At 38.2% G+C, this 15,223-nt stretch overlaps 3 protein-coding genes across 3 annotated transcripts in view; 1 reads left to right on the top strand and 2 right to left on the bottom strand.

Annotated features, from left to right (window-relative positions):
• The first annotated feature begins 184 nt into the window (after positions 1-184).
• Positions 185-5,252, top strand: LOC110168084 (ribonucleoside-diphosphate reductase large subunit-like). Its single transcript, XM_020933491.2, has 19 exons — positions 185-336; positions 1,046-1,134; positions 1,239-1,416; positions 1,484-1,584; positions 1,654-1,713; positions 1,807-1,846; positions 1,920-2,082; positions 2,159-2,300; positions 2,391-2,474; positions 2,552-2,713; positions 2,788-2,867; positions 2,953-3,154; positions 3,227-3,376; positions 3,455-3,676; positions 3,753-3,829; positions 4,216-4,351; positions 4,425-4,520; positions 4,608-4,796; positions 4,871-5,252. Exons 1-19 carry the CDS (start codon positions 318-320, stop codon positions 5,060-5,062), a joined length of 2,382 nt encoding a protein of 793 aa, XP_020789150.1. The 5' UTR covers positions 185-317; the 3' UTR covers positions 5,063-5,252.
• A 542-nt stretch (positions 5,253-5,794) lies between these two features.
• On the bottom strand, positions 5,795-12,288 carry LOC110168161 (short transient receptor potential channel 2-like). Its single transcript, XM_020933582.2, has 13 exons — positions 12,248-12,288; positions 11,284-11,976; positions 10,754-10,954; positions 10,300-10,464; positions 9,518-9,692; positions 9,229-9,429; positions 8,663-8,825; positions 8,503-8,595; positions 7,905-8,097; positions 7,695-7,822; positions 7,550-7,622; positions 7,350-7,467; positions 5,795-6,901 (listed from the first exon to the last, which is right to left on the bottom strand). The coding sequence occupies exons 1-13, from the start codon at positions 12,260-12,262 to the stop codon at positions 6,141-6,143; spliced, it is 2,979 nt and encodes a 992-aa protein (XP_020789241.1). The 5' UTR covers positions 12,263-12,288; the 3' UTR covers positions 5,795-6,140.
• Positions 12,289-13,265: 977 nt separating this feature from the next.
• The window catches only part of rb1 (retinoblastoma 1), a 14,016-nt gene continuing 12,058 nt past the window's right edge, over positions 13,266-15,223 (bottom strand). The window contains exons 23-27 of the mRNA XM_020933546.2: positions 15,211-15,223; positions 15,103-15,133; positions 14,627-14,769; positions 14,495-14,541; positions 13,266-14,192 (exon numbers count right to left, since the gene is read on the bottom strand). The exon at positions 15,211-15,223 is cut by the window's right edge and continues 136 nt beyond it. Of these exons, the coding sequence (XP_020789205.2) occupies positions 14,128-14,192; positions 14,495-14,541; positions 14,627-14,769; positions 15,103-15,133; positions 15,211-15,223 (299 nt within the window). The 3' untranslated portion in view covers positions 13,266-14,127. The remainder of the gene's footprint in view (positions 14,193-14,494; positions 14,542-14,626; positions 14,770-15,102; positions 15,134-15,210) is intronic.

Below are 15,223 nucleotides of genomic sequence, written 5' to 3'. Positions count from 1 at the left end.
AAACCAGGAAACCTCCCGCCAGATTTTACAGCCGGAGGAAAACGCATGCGGCTCAAATAGAGGCCTATGATTGGTCTGGAGATTGTGCTCGTGTCTTTCCATTGGTTAAAATCTCTTAAGGAGTCGCCTCTGATTGGTTAAGGTGAGTTTGACGTGTAACCGGTCTTTGACTTGTTGGCGCTTCAGTTTGGGATTCAACTGCAGATTGTCCTCTTCGTTTTCTGTTATAAGCAGTTATAACTCTGCTAAACGGGACTTTTCTACGTTTTACTACAAAGAGCAGCCGCATATAATCTGAGATCAACAATATTTGGAAAATGCACGTCATAAAGAGAGGTAAGGGGAAGATGCACGAACTGATGCACAATAGACCAATGTGCATTTGTTGTAATTGAATTAAAACTGCTTGACTAACAAAATGTTTTACCCCTATCATGGTTAACTGGGGTGGGTTAATATTTTAGTAAAGTCTTTTTTCTTACCACTCCTTTTCGTGAAATTTGCTTTTCTGTTATTTGTTAATGTAGTATGCATGATTATTGTTTCTCTCTTGGCACAAACTCGATATAAAAACAAATCAAACTGCCCTTTATTGTGTTTATATTCATTTAAGTAACATTAGAGATTTTTTGAGAACCTAACAGAGAAAGGATCGGTTTTGTTGTGTCATATTATTACTTTTTGTCTTCGATTAGTGCAGGCTATGTGCAAGACTATAACCGAATTGAAATAAAGATTGCATATACGTTTGTGACGCTTCTGTTCAAATGTAATGCTACTATTTACAGCTGATACAAGATTACAAAGAGGCGCTTTGTTGACTGCTTTTGACATTTGAGTGTTGGCGCGAAGCAGCGCCTCTTTGTTGTTGTAACATGTTTGACAGGTGTTGTCTTGTATGCTATTTGATTTAATGACTTCTATTGATTATTGAGAGTTCAGTTTCTTTGATTTATTAAATATAGTGTAAACTGTATATTGTCTGATCATCTTTCTTTAGCACCTAGTTTTTAAAGTTTTATTTCTGCATATATATATATTTCAGATGGACACCAGGAAGCAGTTTGTTTTGATAAAATTACTTCTCGCATCCAGAAGCTTTGCTATGGTCTCAATGCTGACTTTGTGGACCCAGTAAGTTTAGATTCATCCTAAGAAACACTGGCAATAACATCAGAATCTAGCATTTCAACATTGATTAACCAGCATTCATCATAACTGCCTTTCTATTGTTCCAGGCTCAGATCACGATGAAGGTGATCCAGGGACTGTACAGTGGAGTGACCACTGTAGAGCTGGACACTTTGGCTGCAGAGACCGCTGCTACACTGACCACCAAACACCCTGATTACGCCATCCTTGCGGCACGCATCGCCGTGTCCAATTTGCACAAAGAGACCAAGAAAGTATTCAGCGGTATGTATAAAAGTTTTAATGTTTATTATTGCTCTGATTATGACTAATATTCAGCCCAAAACTTCAGATGTGATGGAGGATATATACAACTATGTGAATCCACTGAATAAACGCCACTCTCCCATGATTTCAAAGGAGACACTGGACATCATACTCGAGAACAAAGCAGTCAGTAAAGGCTTATTTTTTTCTTTTTGTCACACCAATTCTGTTTTAACATAATATCCCCTTGTGTAGCGTCTCAACTCAGCCATCATTTATGACCGAGATTTTACATACAACTTCTTTGGCTTTAAGGTAACATTTAATCCTAATTTTGTATGATCCCAAAAAAGATCACAATACTGTCTCCAACTGGAAATCTAAATTAATTATATTTTTTCATTTTAGACACTGGAAAGGTCTTACCTCTTAAAGATCAATGGCAAAGGTCAGTAATATTGATACAAAAGACAGCATACTGGTGTAATCATGATTTTAATATTCATATTTTTGTTGTGCAGTTGCTGAGAGGCCTCAGCATATGCTCATGAGAGTGGCTGTTGGGATTCATAAACAAGATGTGGACGCAGCCATTGAGACCTACAACCTGCTCTCAGAGAAATGGTTTACTCACGCCTCCCCTACACTGTTCAATGCTGGCACCAATAAACCTCAGCTGTCCAGGTAAGTACTGTGCTAGTATTTGTATTATTTAAACTGAACAACAAACCTTTCTAACATTCTTCTAAATATCACACAGTTGTTTCCTTTTGGCCATGAAGGATGACAGCATTGAGGGCATTTACGACACCTTGAAGCAGTGTGCTCTCATCTCTAAATCTGCTGGCGGCATTGGAATAGCTGTGAGCTGTATCAGAGCGACAGGCAGCTACATTGCTGGGGTGTGTAATATAGACTACAATTTAAGGAACTCTGTATATGTGAATGGTTTGTATTTTAAACTATTGAATATTCATTTTGATCCTTCTCAGACAAACGGGTGTTCAAATGGACTGGTCCCTATGTTGCGAGTATACAACAACACAGCACGCTATGTTGACCAGGGAGGAAACAAGGTGAGACTGAACTGTTATTTTAATAATAATAATTAAAATTTTATCACATTAAATCATTTTTATTTAATCACTTTTAGAGACCTGGGGCATTTGCAGTCTACCTCGAGCCATGGCATTTTGATGTGTTTGATTTTCTTGATTTAAAGAAAAACACTGGTAAAGAGGAGCAGAGAGCCCGAGATCTGTTCTTTGCTCTGTGGATCCCAGATCTTTTTATGAAGCGTGTGGAAAGCAATGGGGTGAATATGACAAATTGAACAAAAAGGAAGGATGCGTTGTTTAGATGCAACCAACTAACTTTTATCTCCTAAAGGATTGGTCCCTGATGTGCCCCAATGAGTGCCCAGGCCTGGAGGAGTGTTGGGGAGAAGAGTTTGAGAAACTTTACACTCAGTAAGATTTTTATTACAAAAAAGTCTCTAAGTCACATTTCATGTTTAATCATTGTGTTTTAATCATCACTTTTAATCTTCTGTAGATACGAGAAGGAGGGGAGAGCCAAGCGTGTGGTGAAGGCCCAGCAGCTATGGTATGCCATTATTGAGTCACAGACAGAGACAGGGACACCGTACATGCTCTACAAAGATGCATGTAATAGGAAGAGTAACCAGCAGAATTTAGGCACCATCAAATCCAGTAACCTGTGCACTGAGATTGTAGAATACACAAGCAAAGACGAGGTAAATGGATACTGCCACAACTAATTGGAAAAGAAGAACTTTATTGATCATTTGTAATTTTTTTCATCCTAGGTTGCAGTGTGTAATCTGGCATCCATTGCTCTCAACATGTATGTCACCCCTGAAAGAACGTTTGACTTCAAAAAGCTAGCATCTGTAACTAAAGTCATTGTAAGAAATTTGAACAAAATTATAGACATTAACTACTATCCCATTCCTGAGGTAATTTAAACTTCTTCATTTTTATCCAAATATTTGTGTATTTTATTTTAATGTGTGGTCAATCTGTGTTAATTCTAGGCTAGGAGGTCTAACATGCGCCACAGACCTATTGGAATCGGTGTTCAGGGTCTTGCAGACGCCTTCATTCTCATGCGTTATCCATTTGAAAGTGAAGAAGCCCAGCATCTCAACATCCAGATTTTTGAGACCATATATTATGCTGCTTTGGAGGCCAGTTGTGAACTAGCTGCCCATGATGGACCTTATGAATCATATGCTGGCTCTCCTGTTAGCAAAGGAGTGAGTTTCTTTCTTTGCAGCTAACACTGAAGGAAAGCTATGTTTACAGTTATAATTGAAAAATGTTTTGTTGCAGATCCTTCAGCACGATATGTGGAACAAAACTCCAACAGATCTATGGGACTGGGCAGTTTTGAAGGAGAAAATTGCCAGGTAAGTCATTGCTGGCAAGAATAACCTGGATAGCAGATCTCATTAGACCTAGGGCAGCATTAGCTTAGCAGGTACGGTGTTCACCACTCTACCAATCCTCTTCTACCAGTGTATATCCTGTTTGTGTCTTGCCTTCAGTGTCTACGTACACAAGGGTATGATTGTGTGGATGGTTCTGTAAAGTGATTTGAGTGCCCAAAAGAGGGAGAAAAATACTCATGTAACCATGCGTGTGAAATCCCTCAATCATCCAGGTAGAATCCATGGCAAAGGAGAAATTCATTATATCAACTGGACAAATGTTTGTCCATTTGACTAATTAAATTTCTCTTTTGCTACCCATGTAAATGTAGTCATTTGTCTATATTCTGTCTGATTATTCACAGGCATGGAGTGAGGAACAGCCTCCTCCTGGCCCCTATGCCCACAGCCTCCACTGCCCAGATCCTTGGCAACAATGAATCCATTGAGCCTTACACCAGCAACATTTACACTCGCAGGGTGCTTTCAGGGGAGTTTCAGGTCAGCACTATTTGAACATACTGACTCTATGGCGAAAGACATATTTAGTCATGTTTACACTTCCACCCCTCAGATTGTGAATCCTCACCTGCTTAAAGACCTCACAGAGAGAGGGCTGTGGAGTGAGGACATGAAAAACCAACTTATTGCTCACAATGGATCTATTCGGGTAACTACCTAAAATGTATAAATGTTGAATATGAACATAATCAAGGTGAGAAGTGTGTCAATATAATGCAAATTTTCCTGATTACAGGATATTGAGGGCATTCCAGATGATCTAAAGCAGCTTTACAAAACTGTGTGGGAAATCTCTCAGAAAATGGTCCTCAAGATGGCGGCTGACCGTGGTGCCTACATTGACCAGAGCCAATCTCTGAACATTCACATTGCTGAACCAAACTATGGCAAACTCACAAGCATGCACTTCTATGGGTGGAAGTTGGTAAGTTATCGCAACATGGACACTTGAAAATGTAAAATATTTTTAGGTGTATATTTTAATAATGTGTTGTGCAGGGCCTGAAAACTGGCATGTACTACCTGCGTACAAAGCCTGCAGCCAATCCCATTCAGTTTACTCTGAACAAAGAGAAACTAAAGGAGGCCCAGGCAGTAAAGAGCAGCGAAGAGGAGACCAGGGAGAAGAACACAGCTGCTATGGTCTGCTCCTTAGCCAACAGGGATGAGTGCCTCATGTGTGGTTCCTAAGCACTTTGACCACATATTTACCAGTTTTTACATGTACCTCAGGTGTGTTTTTTTTAAAATCACAAATTATTTAATGTATCATGAAATGTACTTTGTATAAAATGGCAACATGCTATGAATTTTTAAAAATCCCTGCTTGTATGTTTTGTTTTGTTTTAATTGTCTGTGGAAATAAATGTCTCTAATACAATCAGCTATTTCTTGTATTGTTTTCATCTGCTGAATATTTGGTGGGACATAAAAGACAGCTTACAGTGTTTATAAGTGTTATTTTCCAGTGTTGAGATGCCATGTACCATGGGACAGGTGATTGTGCAGGTGACAAATTAATGAAGCAAGGTGTCCGTGTATCAGGCCCTCGGGGATGGATGTGAAACAAGCTGAGACTTGTGTTAAACTGATACACAGAAACGCTCATCACTATTGTTACAAAATGACAACAATCATTTAATCTTTTAAACAAGCTTAAATTCCACAAATGTCTCAACTAACTAAATTAGTTGCTAATGTAGTTGCAAGGGGATGTTATAGGTTTGCCTGTATTTATTTATTTCTATCTTGTATTTATTGCAATAGCGATGCCTGCTTTCGTCCACGCTTGATGTCACTGTGGGACATTCTAGGCAGAGTGATAACATCTCCAAAGAAAGAAGAGGTGGAACCCAGCAAAGTTAAACACACCTTTAAAATAAAAGCTTGGCAAGTATTACATGAAGACTATTATGGACACTGTTCATTTTAAAATTTATTTTACTTTCAAAATTATGTTGAAATCAGGATGTGTTCCCTCATATTCTATTACATTCATTCAGCACTCATTTGAGTAAATAGGTAGTTGCTGAAAAGAGCAAGTGAATAAAGTCACTTATCTGTCCCAAGCCACTGTTAGATCTACAGTTTACAATTTGGAACAAACTACATGAGTACAAAGTGCTGAGTACAACAAGCACACTACATCAAAGGTACACACCCAGAGGAGCCGAGGCTGAAACCTGAGTCCTTTCTTTGGTCCAATGCATGTTCTACTGTATTTAACTGCAGTAAACATATGAGCCAAGATACCCAAATTCTACAGTAGCTAACTTGGACCACATACCCCCTCTACTGACAGATCCCCCTCCTGTGACCCAAAGCCTGTATCCTGAGAGCTGCTGCTGCCTGTTGGAGATGGGGCCCCTGTTTTAGGCCCAGCTTTGGCAGGACTCTCCTTGGAGATATTCTCTGAAATGTTTTCAAACTTTCGTCCTTTCGTCCATTTGGGCTCTGCATTCTTGTTTTGAGCTTCAAAGACTTTAAACCGGTTTACAAGCTGTTTTGTGCCAGTCTGTTGTTTATTTGCCTCTTTTTGTTGATCAATATTTTCATGGGATGCTTGCTTCTCTTCTTCCAGTGTGTCCTCCCTGTTGATCACATGACTTGTCCCTGTGGTGGTCTCCTCTTTAGATTCCTGATCAGTATTTTCATTTTCATCCACGTGGGTGGGCTTGCTTTTGTCTTTATTTTCCTTAGCTCTTCCTTCCTCCATCTTCACCACTTCACACTCTGTTACCTTTGATTCACTGGCTTCAACTGGTATCACACCAGACTCTTTCTCTTTGTCTCTGTTGTCTTGATGCACCACCACCTTGAGAGAGGGGGTCTTATCATCTTGTCTGCTGTTGAAACCTCGGAAGTTGTTCTTGGCCCCAATTATGTATTTTCCGAGGAAAGAGGAGCCCTCTTTTGAACAGACATCACTGAAGGTGTGTCCATCATCCATCAGAAGTTGTTGCACCACCTTCATGTCAGTGTGTAACCTGCCCACAGCTTTGCTCAGCTCAGTGATACGATTCCCAATGTCTGAAAAATATATACTTTAATGCGAATTTTCAAATAAAATTGAGTTCTTTAATACCTTGCCTCACAAAGTTATCTTTTTTAATGTCTTGTATTGTCTTCTGTTATCTGCCTAGGACCAAAAGATTTAGTACCTTTGCTACAATCTTGCATGTGAGTAAAAATCCTTCAGTTGTCCAGGTAGAAACCATGGCAAAGGAGAAATTCAGTTTGACAAAAGTTTGTCCAGTCGACAAATGGAATTTTTCCTTGGCCATACAATCATTAACACTAACTTTTACAATTGTTTACATCTTTTTCTTTAAATTTTTTTCTATTGTTGAAATGCCATGTTCTGTAAAACTAAAATTATAACTAACAACACATTTAATTACAAAACACTGATTTATTTTTACCTTACCTTTTTACCTTAGTTGGCTATTAAGATGTTTTTTTATTTTTCTATAGTTACCTTTTCTCTTTGTCTCCTCAAACTCTCTCCGTGCTGATTCAATGTACCTTTGCACCAGTGCCCCAATCACCTGTTGTCTGTATGGTAGCTGCCCGTCATCTGAGCTCTTATCATTGGTCTAATGAGACAAAATGTGACATAATATAAGACACAAATTTGACAGCAGCATGAACTAAACATAAAACTAAACATATACTTACAATTGAGGTAATGGGGGGATATCTGTTGCTGGGGTTACATGTGCAGCAGCAGCAAAGTCGGCGGAAGATTCCTCTGAAAAATTATATTTTACTTAGAGAGAGAGAGACACAGAGACAGAGAGAGAAAGAGATTTTTTGGTTGTACCTAAGGATGTAGAAGACAGCTTTAGGTGATGGGATGATATTGAAGGGAACAGGCATAGTTAGGCCCTCTCTGAAGTAGCTAAGGTACAGCTTTGACCTGGCAAACTTCCACTCCACATCAGCATCATCCTGTGGAAATGTTTCACGAATGACTGATAAATGCATGATGATTCATATTAACTATAAATAAAAGTACATTTAACACTCTTACCTCTATTTTCTGGAAGGAGTTAGTAATCATAGCAATCAGCATATTGAGAAGTACAATGACGATGACAAGGGTAAAGATGCCATATAGAATCCTCCCAACAAACTCCGCCAAAACAAACTGAGGCATGTCTACATAGTCCTGGTTGGCCACTCCGAACATGGTCCAGAACAGGAAGTGAAATGTCTCATTAAACCTGAAAAATTATAGAAATACAATGAAGTAATATTTCTGTTATATTTAAAGATACAGTACGTAAAATTCTGGAGGTGGCATGTCAACTTTCATGGAAAGATGATTAAAAACATACTTCACAACATTCTCCACAGAGATAGATGTTTTATGCTATAATGTGGAAAATTATATACAAAGGGACATTTTCATGGAAACAAGCAGGAGGAGAACATGTTCACATGAGGATGGATGCTTTTCAGTGAAATAAACACACTCAAAATGAAAAATAAAAAAACATGCTTTTATTTTTGTGTATTTTTTGGCAACAAAAGTTTGTCCTATGAGATTGTCTTGGTCTGTGTAACTCAATGGGTCTTGCAACATTGAAGTTAAGTCTACGTGCTTTGCATGCTAAAAAAATCTTTACCTGCCCAAATGTGGAGAGATGACATATGGTACATAAATGTTATTGATGCCACAGAGGAAGGCTGTTCCAATGATCATCAGTATAAACATAAATCTGAAAAACAGTACATCATGCATTTTCAGTCTCACAATAATAATTACATGTGAGATTTTTACATTACCTCATCATATCATCAATCATTTTGCCAATAGAGATCTGTAATGTCCCCAAAGATTCGTGGGCTGGCAGGATGTATGCCAGTCGAGTGAAGCTGAGCATGCTGGTGACTGCAAACAGTACCTCTGCGATCAGCTGCGGGTCCTCCTGGTGCCAGTCTTCCCGCACTGCAACATGTTTATATAGAAATATCAGATCAGGGCCATAAGGCAATATACTTACATCCATATGTCACTCATTCCACAGTATGACAGAAGTGGGTGGGAAAAGGGTCTGTATGTGAGCATTGGGTTGCACTAAACAGAAAAGCACTGAATCACAACAACATATAACATTCTCCCTAAATAGGAAGATCACGATTCAGTTTCATACCATCCATCCCAGCCATCAGGCAAAAAGCAAAAACTGACAGGTGAAGGGAATCAAACTGATTGTGTTATCTTTATGGCACCTGTTATATCAGATATAGTATAAATGGTTGAGAGTTTATGGTTTAATAAAAAGGTAAAGTGGATATGCACCGACTATTAGGTCAGAGTGTTTCCAAAAAAGGTACTAAAACCAACTCACCTGTTTGGGTGAAGTAGATGCACTCGTTCGATAGGCTTAGGTCATGACAGAGGAAGTAACCTTTGAGCATAATGACAACACGCAATGCAAATGAAGCCAGGTACATACTGAGCACCATCATGTCCAGGCAGTTCCACCAGTCCAGGAAGTAACTTCGCAGGCCTTCAATCCACACCTCTTTACACTCATACCAGAAAAATCCTGGAAGATGACAATCCAAATTTATAAAAACTAGCTGTGACTATGCAGAAACACTATAATGGTTATCGCAGTGGCAGAATTAACATACCCACCACCCACACCATGTGGAAAGAACTGTGCAAAATGTTTTGTTGCCTGGAGGCAAACTTGTCTCGGTACATTTCCATAGTTATAGACTCCCCCAGCAACGTGATGAGGAACCATAGATAGGACGCAGAGTGCAGCAGGAACTTGATGACGGGGATCTTGAGTATTTTCCCAACCTGTTTGAACAAATCATGCAACCGGTTATAAAACAAAACAAATTTACAAGCCATTTTTTTGTTTGTTTTTATCATACGCCTCATCTCTTTTTCCATTAGTGCCACCACTGAGTCTATCTACTGTATACCAAGATATTCTAGACTATTTGTATTTATGTAACATGTACAAAGTAATAATGCCACAATGTTTAATGGCAAGGCAGAATATGATTAATATGACATGAAGTCCAAAGACAATACAAGGACTATTAAAATCATTGGGTATCACTTTATAATTACTAAACCTTAATTAGTTTTATTAAAGAAATCATTAAGAATGATTCAGGTTTAGTAATTACTTATTTAAGGGGTTAGGGTTTTAATAAAGTAATTACTCAACCTGAATAATTCTCAATAAACAATTTGTTCATTATGAATTAACTATTTGTTCAAGCTTTATTAAAAGCTTCCTGACAATGCCATCCTAATCACTTAATAGTGATAAACATTTCGTGTATATGCAATATACAAGGAACTGGATGGATGGCACTGTCAGGCAACTTAAAAGCGTAGTTATTATAAAATGTTAATAAAAATGTTAACCTAATATATTGGCTTTGAAAAGTACCTTAGACTTTGGTGCAATCCAGTAAACGAGGCAGAGGAGGGGCATTGTGAGGAAGATCCCCACAGACACAAAGAGTTTCCAGGCGGTTCTGCTGCCTCTCCAGCCCGCCAGGTGCCCACACCAGATTGATGACAGCACCTGCTGACAGATTGGATGGGCCACAAACTGCACAGAAATAGGAAAGAATAAGTGAAGATCACCTTACCATCACACAACAGTGGAGAGAAAAAATGATGGAGAATGTTGTGTGAGGGGATGCTGGGAAATTTGAGTAGTGGGGAGAGGATTGTGGTCAAGCAATGGTATAATTTTGGTCTGTATATGTCTACAACTGTTTGAGCTTTTGTGTTTAAGTTGTTGCGTTGAGTCCTCCTGTTGATTTATCTAAAAAAAATAAACATTTAAATAAAAGAAGAATCAGTGAAGTTTTGGTTTCCAGCTTGACTATAGTTACCTGTTTCTGGTTGTAGTTGACAGCGAGTCGAAGGCGGGATAGATTGGGTATCCCCTCCTCAAAGGCCTGTTCATCGAGAGCGTCCGGGCTCTCATCCCCACAGCTGTTCAGGATTGTGGTCACCTCACTCTGGTTTCTACACATTCCCAGTAATTCTACAGCAAACTCCTGGCAAAGCTCCTCCAGGCTGAGGTACTGAGGCTAGACAAGACAGACCATCATCATCATCGCTTTTATAATACCACCCAAGTCACACACATTGTGTTATCTCTGGACAAGGGCCCTATTTAACCAAGCCTGCTTTTAAGTGCTGAGTGCTGGTGTGATGTGGAAGGAGTCCCATACATCAAAATGTGGAAGAGTATACTAGTAGTTTTTGTAGCCTATTTATTTGCCCCCAGCTGGGCTGAGTTCTTTGTGTTGAAACATTTGCCTTTTCATTTTTGTTTTGTTGAATGAAAAACATTTGAATAAAAAATAAAAATAATCTCAACTCATGTGTTAATAATGCAAGTGGATACTAGACAAACCTTGAACTCCGGTTCTTTCTGGGAGAGCATACGCAGTTCTTTGCTCAGGCTGAAGGCGCTCAGCATGGCGTCGTCTGAGGTGATGGACAGGTAGGCCCGGCTGGCGATCCCGCGGTAAGTGTTGATCCGGGAAAGAGAGAATTTGAGCAGGTCGTATTGGCGCCCGTTCCGACACTCCAGACATGCGCAGGAGATTTTGTGAGGCCAGGGGATGCCGTGGCCCTTCTGTGTCAGCATGGTAACTATGTCATACAGGTCCTTCTGACAGGCCAAGGTCAGGGGGGTCACTCCGGGGGCAAACTGGGAGTTGTCAATGGACCGGTCAAATATGGCTTGGGAGAATGAGCGCACGTCCATTTTGTTTCCCTTCTCCTGGTCCAGGCGGTCCAAGAGGCGCTTCACTACTCTGGGCTGGTTGGTGTCCACAGCCACAAGCAGCGCCTCGTGAATTTGCCTAAAGTCAAACTTGACCCCCTGTAGGAGCGCGTCCATTGCGTCCTCGTTGCCCAGGCGGATGGACAAGTTGAGGGCCTCTCTCCAGAGGCGGTCCTCAGACTCGTCCAGCTGCCGGATGATCCCGTCCCCGGTTTTCAGGAGGCCGCTCACCAGTTCGATCTTCCCCTCCTGGATCGCACTGAGCAGCTCCGGTGGGAAGCGCATCTTCTTGTTCATGATCTCTCGCCATTGCTCTGGCTACAACAACAATAGATAAATCATTAAGATAGAATAAAATAAACTGTATTCTACTCTTGCAACGCAAAGTTGATTATAATAAAAAATGAAAAATAAAGACAATAACATTTAAATGGTCTAGGCCTACTTAAATCTAACAATTTAACTGTGACAGGTCTATGCACTGTAGGTCAATAATATTTAAAGGAAATGTAGCTTGAAGGAAATACAGAATACAGTTGACCAGAAAAAAGCTTCTAAACATAATATGGGATAAATTAAATGAACTTACTGTGAGATCCTCCATTCCTTCAAATGATAATTATTTTTACTTCTGCAGAAATATCCAAATCATTTTGAGAAAAGGTGAAAAAACAAACGCATCTTTTATATGGAGCTGCTTTAATGTGATGGAGATGCACACTCCTTCACTGAGAGAACAAGTGGTCTCTGCTGTCCTGTGATCATGTGCGAGCGGCTGACTACATGCTTTCTCAACACATAAACTCAATAACACATCTGATTCCCCTTGGGCCACAGCCAATTAAAACATACCCAGTTCAAAGTGTCATGCTTGGCTGAGACCATACCACACTGTTGCTTCATTCAGTAGGAACTATGTGCCTCCTCCCCACTGGAAACAGTGGCATGGGATAATTAAGGAGGCTGTTACTGAAAAGGCAGCAGCTGTCCTCTGCTCCCACAGGACAGAACAGTTAACGGCAAGGGAAAAACATGGAGCTGCAGGCAACACATACCCGCCCTGCTCAACTTCCACCAATAAATATAAATTTATTATAATAGGACTATTTTATCATTCATATGAATAACTTAATTCAAACAAACCATCAAACAAGATTATTATTATTTTTTTAACATTTAAATAAAGTTGTAAATAACTTTCGTTTATATTTTAGATTAAGTAGATTTTTTTTTAAATTTTTTTTTATGTTTTCACTGAAGACGTTTGGTGAGACATTGTACATGTATGTATTGGGCATGAAACTGACTGAATATAAATGCATAATGGGAATAATAGGCAGATATGTTATATATGATACATTTCTATAGTTCAAAAAGAAAAACAATTATGTTATCATTTTAGCTTTATCTACATAGCATAACAAAATAAAATTAGAATAATTCAAAGAATGGAATGTCATTTTAACTTAAACTCTAAGGCCTTCAAATATCATCAGTAAAACAATTAACTATATTATAATTATCATAAACAAATATGCTGCAAGATTCTATGAGGTTCATTAAAAGCATTCTAACCTGAAAAAACAAAGCCACAACTTTTTTCAATCAGCAATATAGACGAATTTTATATTAAATCCAACTTTTGACAAAACAATCAGGAAATAATGCATAAAAAACTGTGATAGGTAGGAAGAGTGGTCTAGTGGAATTGTGTTTCATATGGCACAAAAATGTACTTGTTTACAAAACAAGACATAAAATACTGTCTAAGTAGTGATCTTTTTTGTAAAATAACATAACAGCCCCAATTCAAAAATGCTACATTTAAAAGCTACTCAAAAGTACAATATACACATATTAAAAACAAAATAAATGTTCCATTATTTAGCACTGCATCTGAAGATGTGTCCAGAGAAGTGTATACTGTTCTTTGTGACAGCTGTAGTATGAGTTCTTCTTGTTGTCAGTACTGTACACAAACTGTAAAGTCTTAACAGCCTCAAGCCATCAGCTGATGCGCATGTGAAGATTATGACATTAGGAAAACTATCATCCAAGTTATAATCAAACCTAGGTATTAAAGTGACCAATGAGAGTGCCATGGACTTGAACAGACTGTGTAATAGTTTTTTTTTTTTTTTTTTTTTACAGGCACTAACAGTTAAAAATAGATTTTAAGCCAACTATTTTATAGTGAATTGACACTTACAATTTTAGCATATAATTTAAAACATGATTTAAACATCTAAGAAAATTCAAAATGACTAAAGGACATGACAAGATTCTCAATTAATATTTCAACTTAGAATGTGTCATTTTAGTTTTTATAACACTCTTAAAAAGTATGATTACTTCTACATGCTTATGTAGATCACTTTAAAATTAACAGAAGATTTGACTCCTAAAATTAAACCAAATGTTTAGTTGTACAAGTTGTGTCAGACAGTGCAGGTTACATTAGCTCAGTTGTTAGTCCTTTTTTAATTCCGCATCCTCCTTCATCTTCTGCTCCTGCATTCGGCTTCGAGTGGAGCCTAAAGAAAATAGCGTAGATCAAGTAAACTGTGATCCTGTTTTATTTCAGTGTTATCTTTATTTTTACATTATTTCGTGAACATATTTACCACAGTTACATTTTTTGTTGATATTAGCAACAGATTGTTTAAATACATTACAATTTAAGACAATAAAATATACAATCTCAAGTTTTCGCCAAATAGAAAATGTATTTGGATACTACAACAACAACAACAACAACAAAAAACACTACACAAAAAGTATTACTGTAAAAAATAAAATAAAATAAAAATTTAAAATAATAGAATGAAAAACTTACTCATCTCTGCAAGTTTCTGGATCAGGGTGGAGTCTCCACTAGATTTACTGCAATCACGAAAAAGTGTTTAAAGTCCTATTGATTAAACTGGAAATTCACATGTTTGAGAGTTAAAGATCTATTTCTACAAACCTGCCATCAGCTTCATCTTGACCATCAACATCGAAACGAAGCCTCTTCAAAGGTTTAAGACTCGGTCCGAGATCCAGAGTCCTTTTGTAGGAGCGATCACTGCTGTTCACCATTTGGTTTATCATTTGGAAGCGGTTTGACAACTGCACAAAGAAAAAAAGTATCCTTTACCTTTACAGGTATATGATGTTTTCATGTTTTGCTTATTATTACTTGGTTGTTGGAATAGAACCTTTGGTAAATATTTATAATTGATAACAGTTATGGAATTACTTGTACATATGTCATATCTGTTGCCCTTGTCCAGGAAGTAAAATAAACAAAACAAAACATCAAAAAAACACCAAAAAACTGAAAAAGCTAGGCAGGATTTCTTGTTAGATCTTAAATAATTATGTTCACTATATTATAATGAAATGAGTTGTCAAAAGTGTCTTATGCAATGTTTTTATAGTTAGAAAACAAAAGCTACACACCCCAAATGATTCACCGATGGATACCAGCATTCTGCAAGGAACAACAAAGTATGAATAAATATATAATTCTCTCTCATGAATGTTGTGAAAAGCTTCTGTAATAAAGACCTGGAGCGTGGGG

Source organism: Boleophthalmus pectinirostris, unplaced genomic scaffold (genome assembly GCF_026225935.1).
Source record: "Boleophthalmus pectinirostris isolate CB_2022bp ecotype Guang Dong unplaced genomic scaffold, ASM2622593v1 HiC_scaffold_12, whole genome shotgun sequence".
NCBI lineage: Eukaryota > Metazoa > Chordata > Actinopteri > Gobiiformes > Gobiidae > Boleophthalmus > Boleophthalmus pectinirostris.
This window is presented reverse-complemented; position numbering and strand designations above follow the sequence as displayed.

Excerpts from the sequence above, each read along its gene's own strand:
- LOC110168084 (XM_020933491.2), top strand. Across the intron at positions 2,868-2,952 it reads TTTGAGAAACTTTACACTCA|ATACGAGAAGGAGGGGAGAG; the intron begins GTAAGATTTTTA and ends AATCTTCTGTAG. Across the intron at positions 4,797-4,870 it reads ACTTCTATGGGTGGAAGTTG|GGCCTGAAAACTGGCATGTA; the intron begins GTAAGTTATCGC and ends TGTGTTGTGCAG.
- LOC110168161 (XM_020933582.2), bottom strand. Across the intron at positions 9,693-10,299 it reads GGATTGCACCAAAGTCTAAG|GTTGGGAAAATACTCAAGAT; the intron begins GTACTTTTCAAA and ends TTGTTCAAACAG. Across the intron at positions 9,430-9,517 it reads CCACATGGTGTGGGTGGTGG|GATTTTTCTGGTATGAGTGT; the intron begins GTATGTTAATTC and ends GTCATCTTCCAG.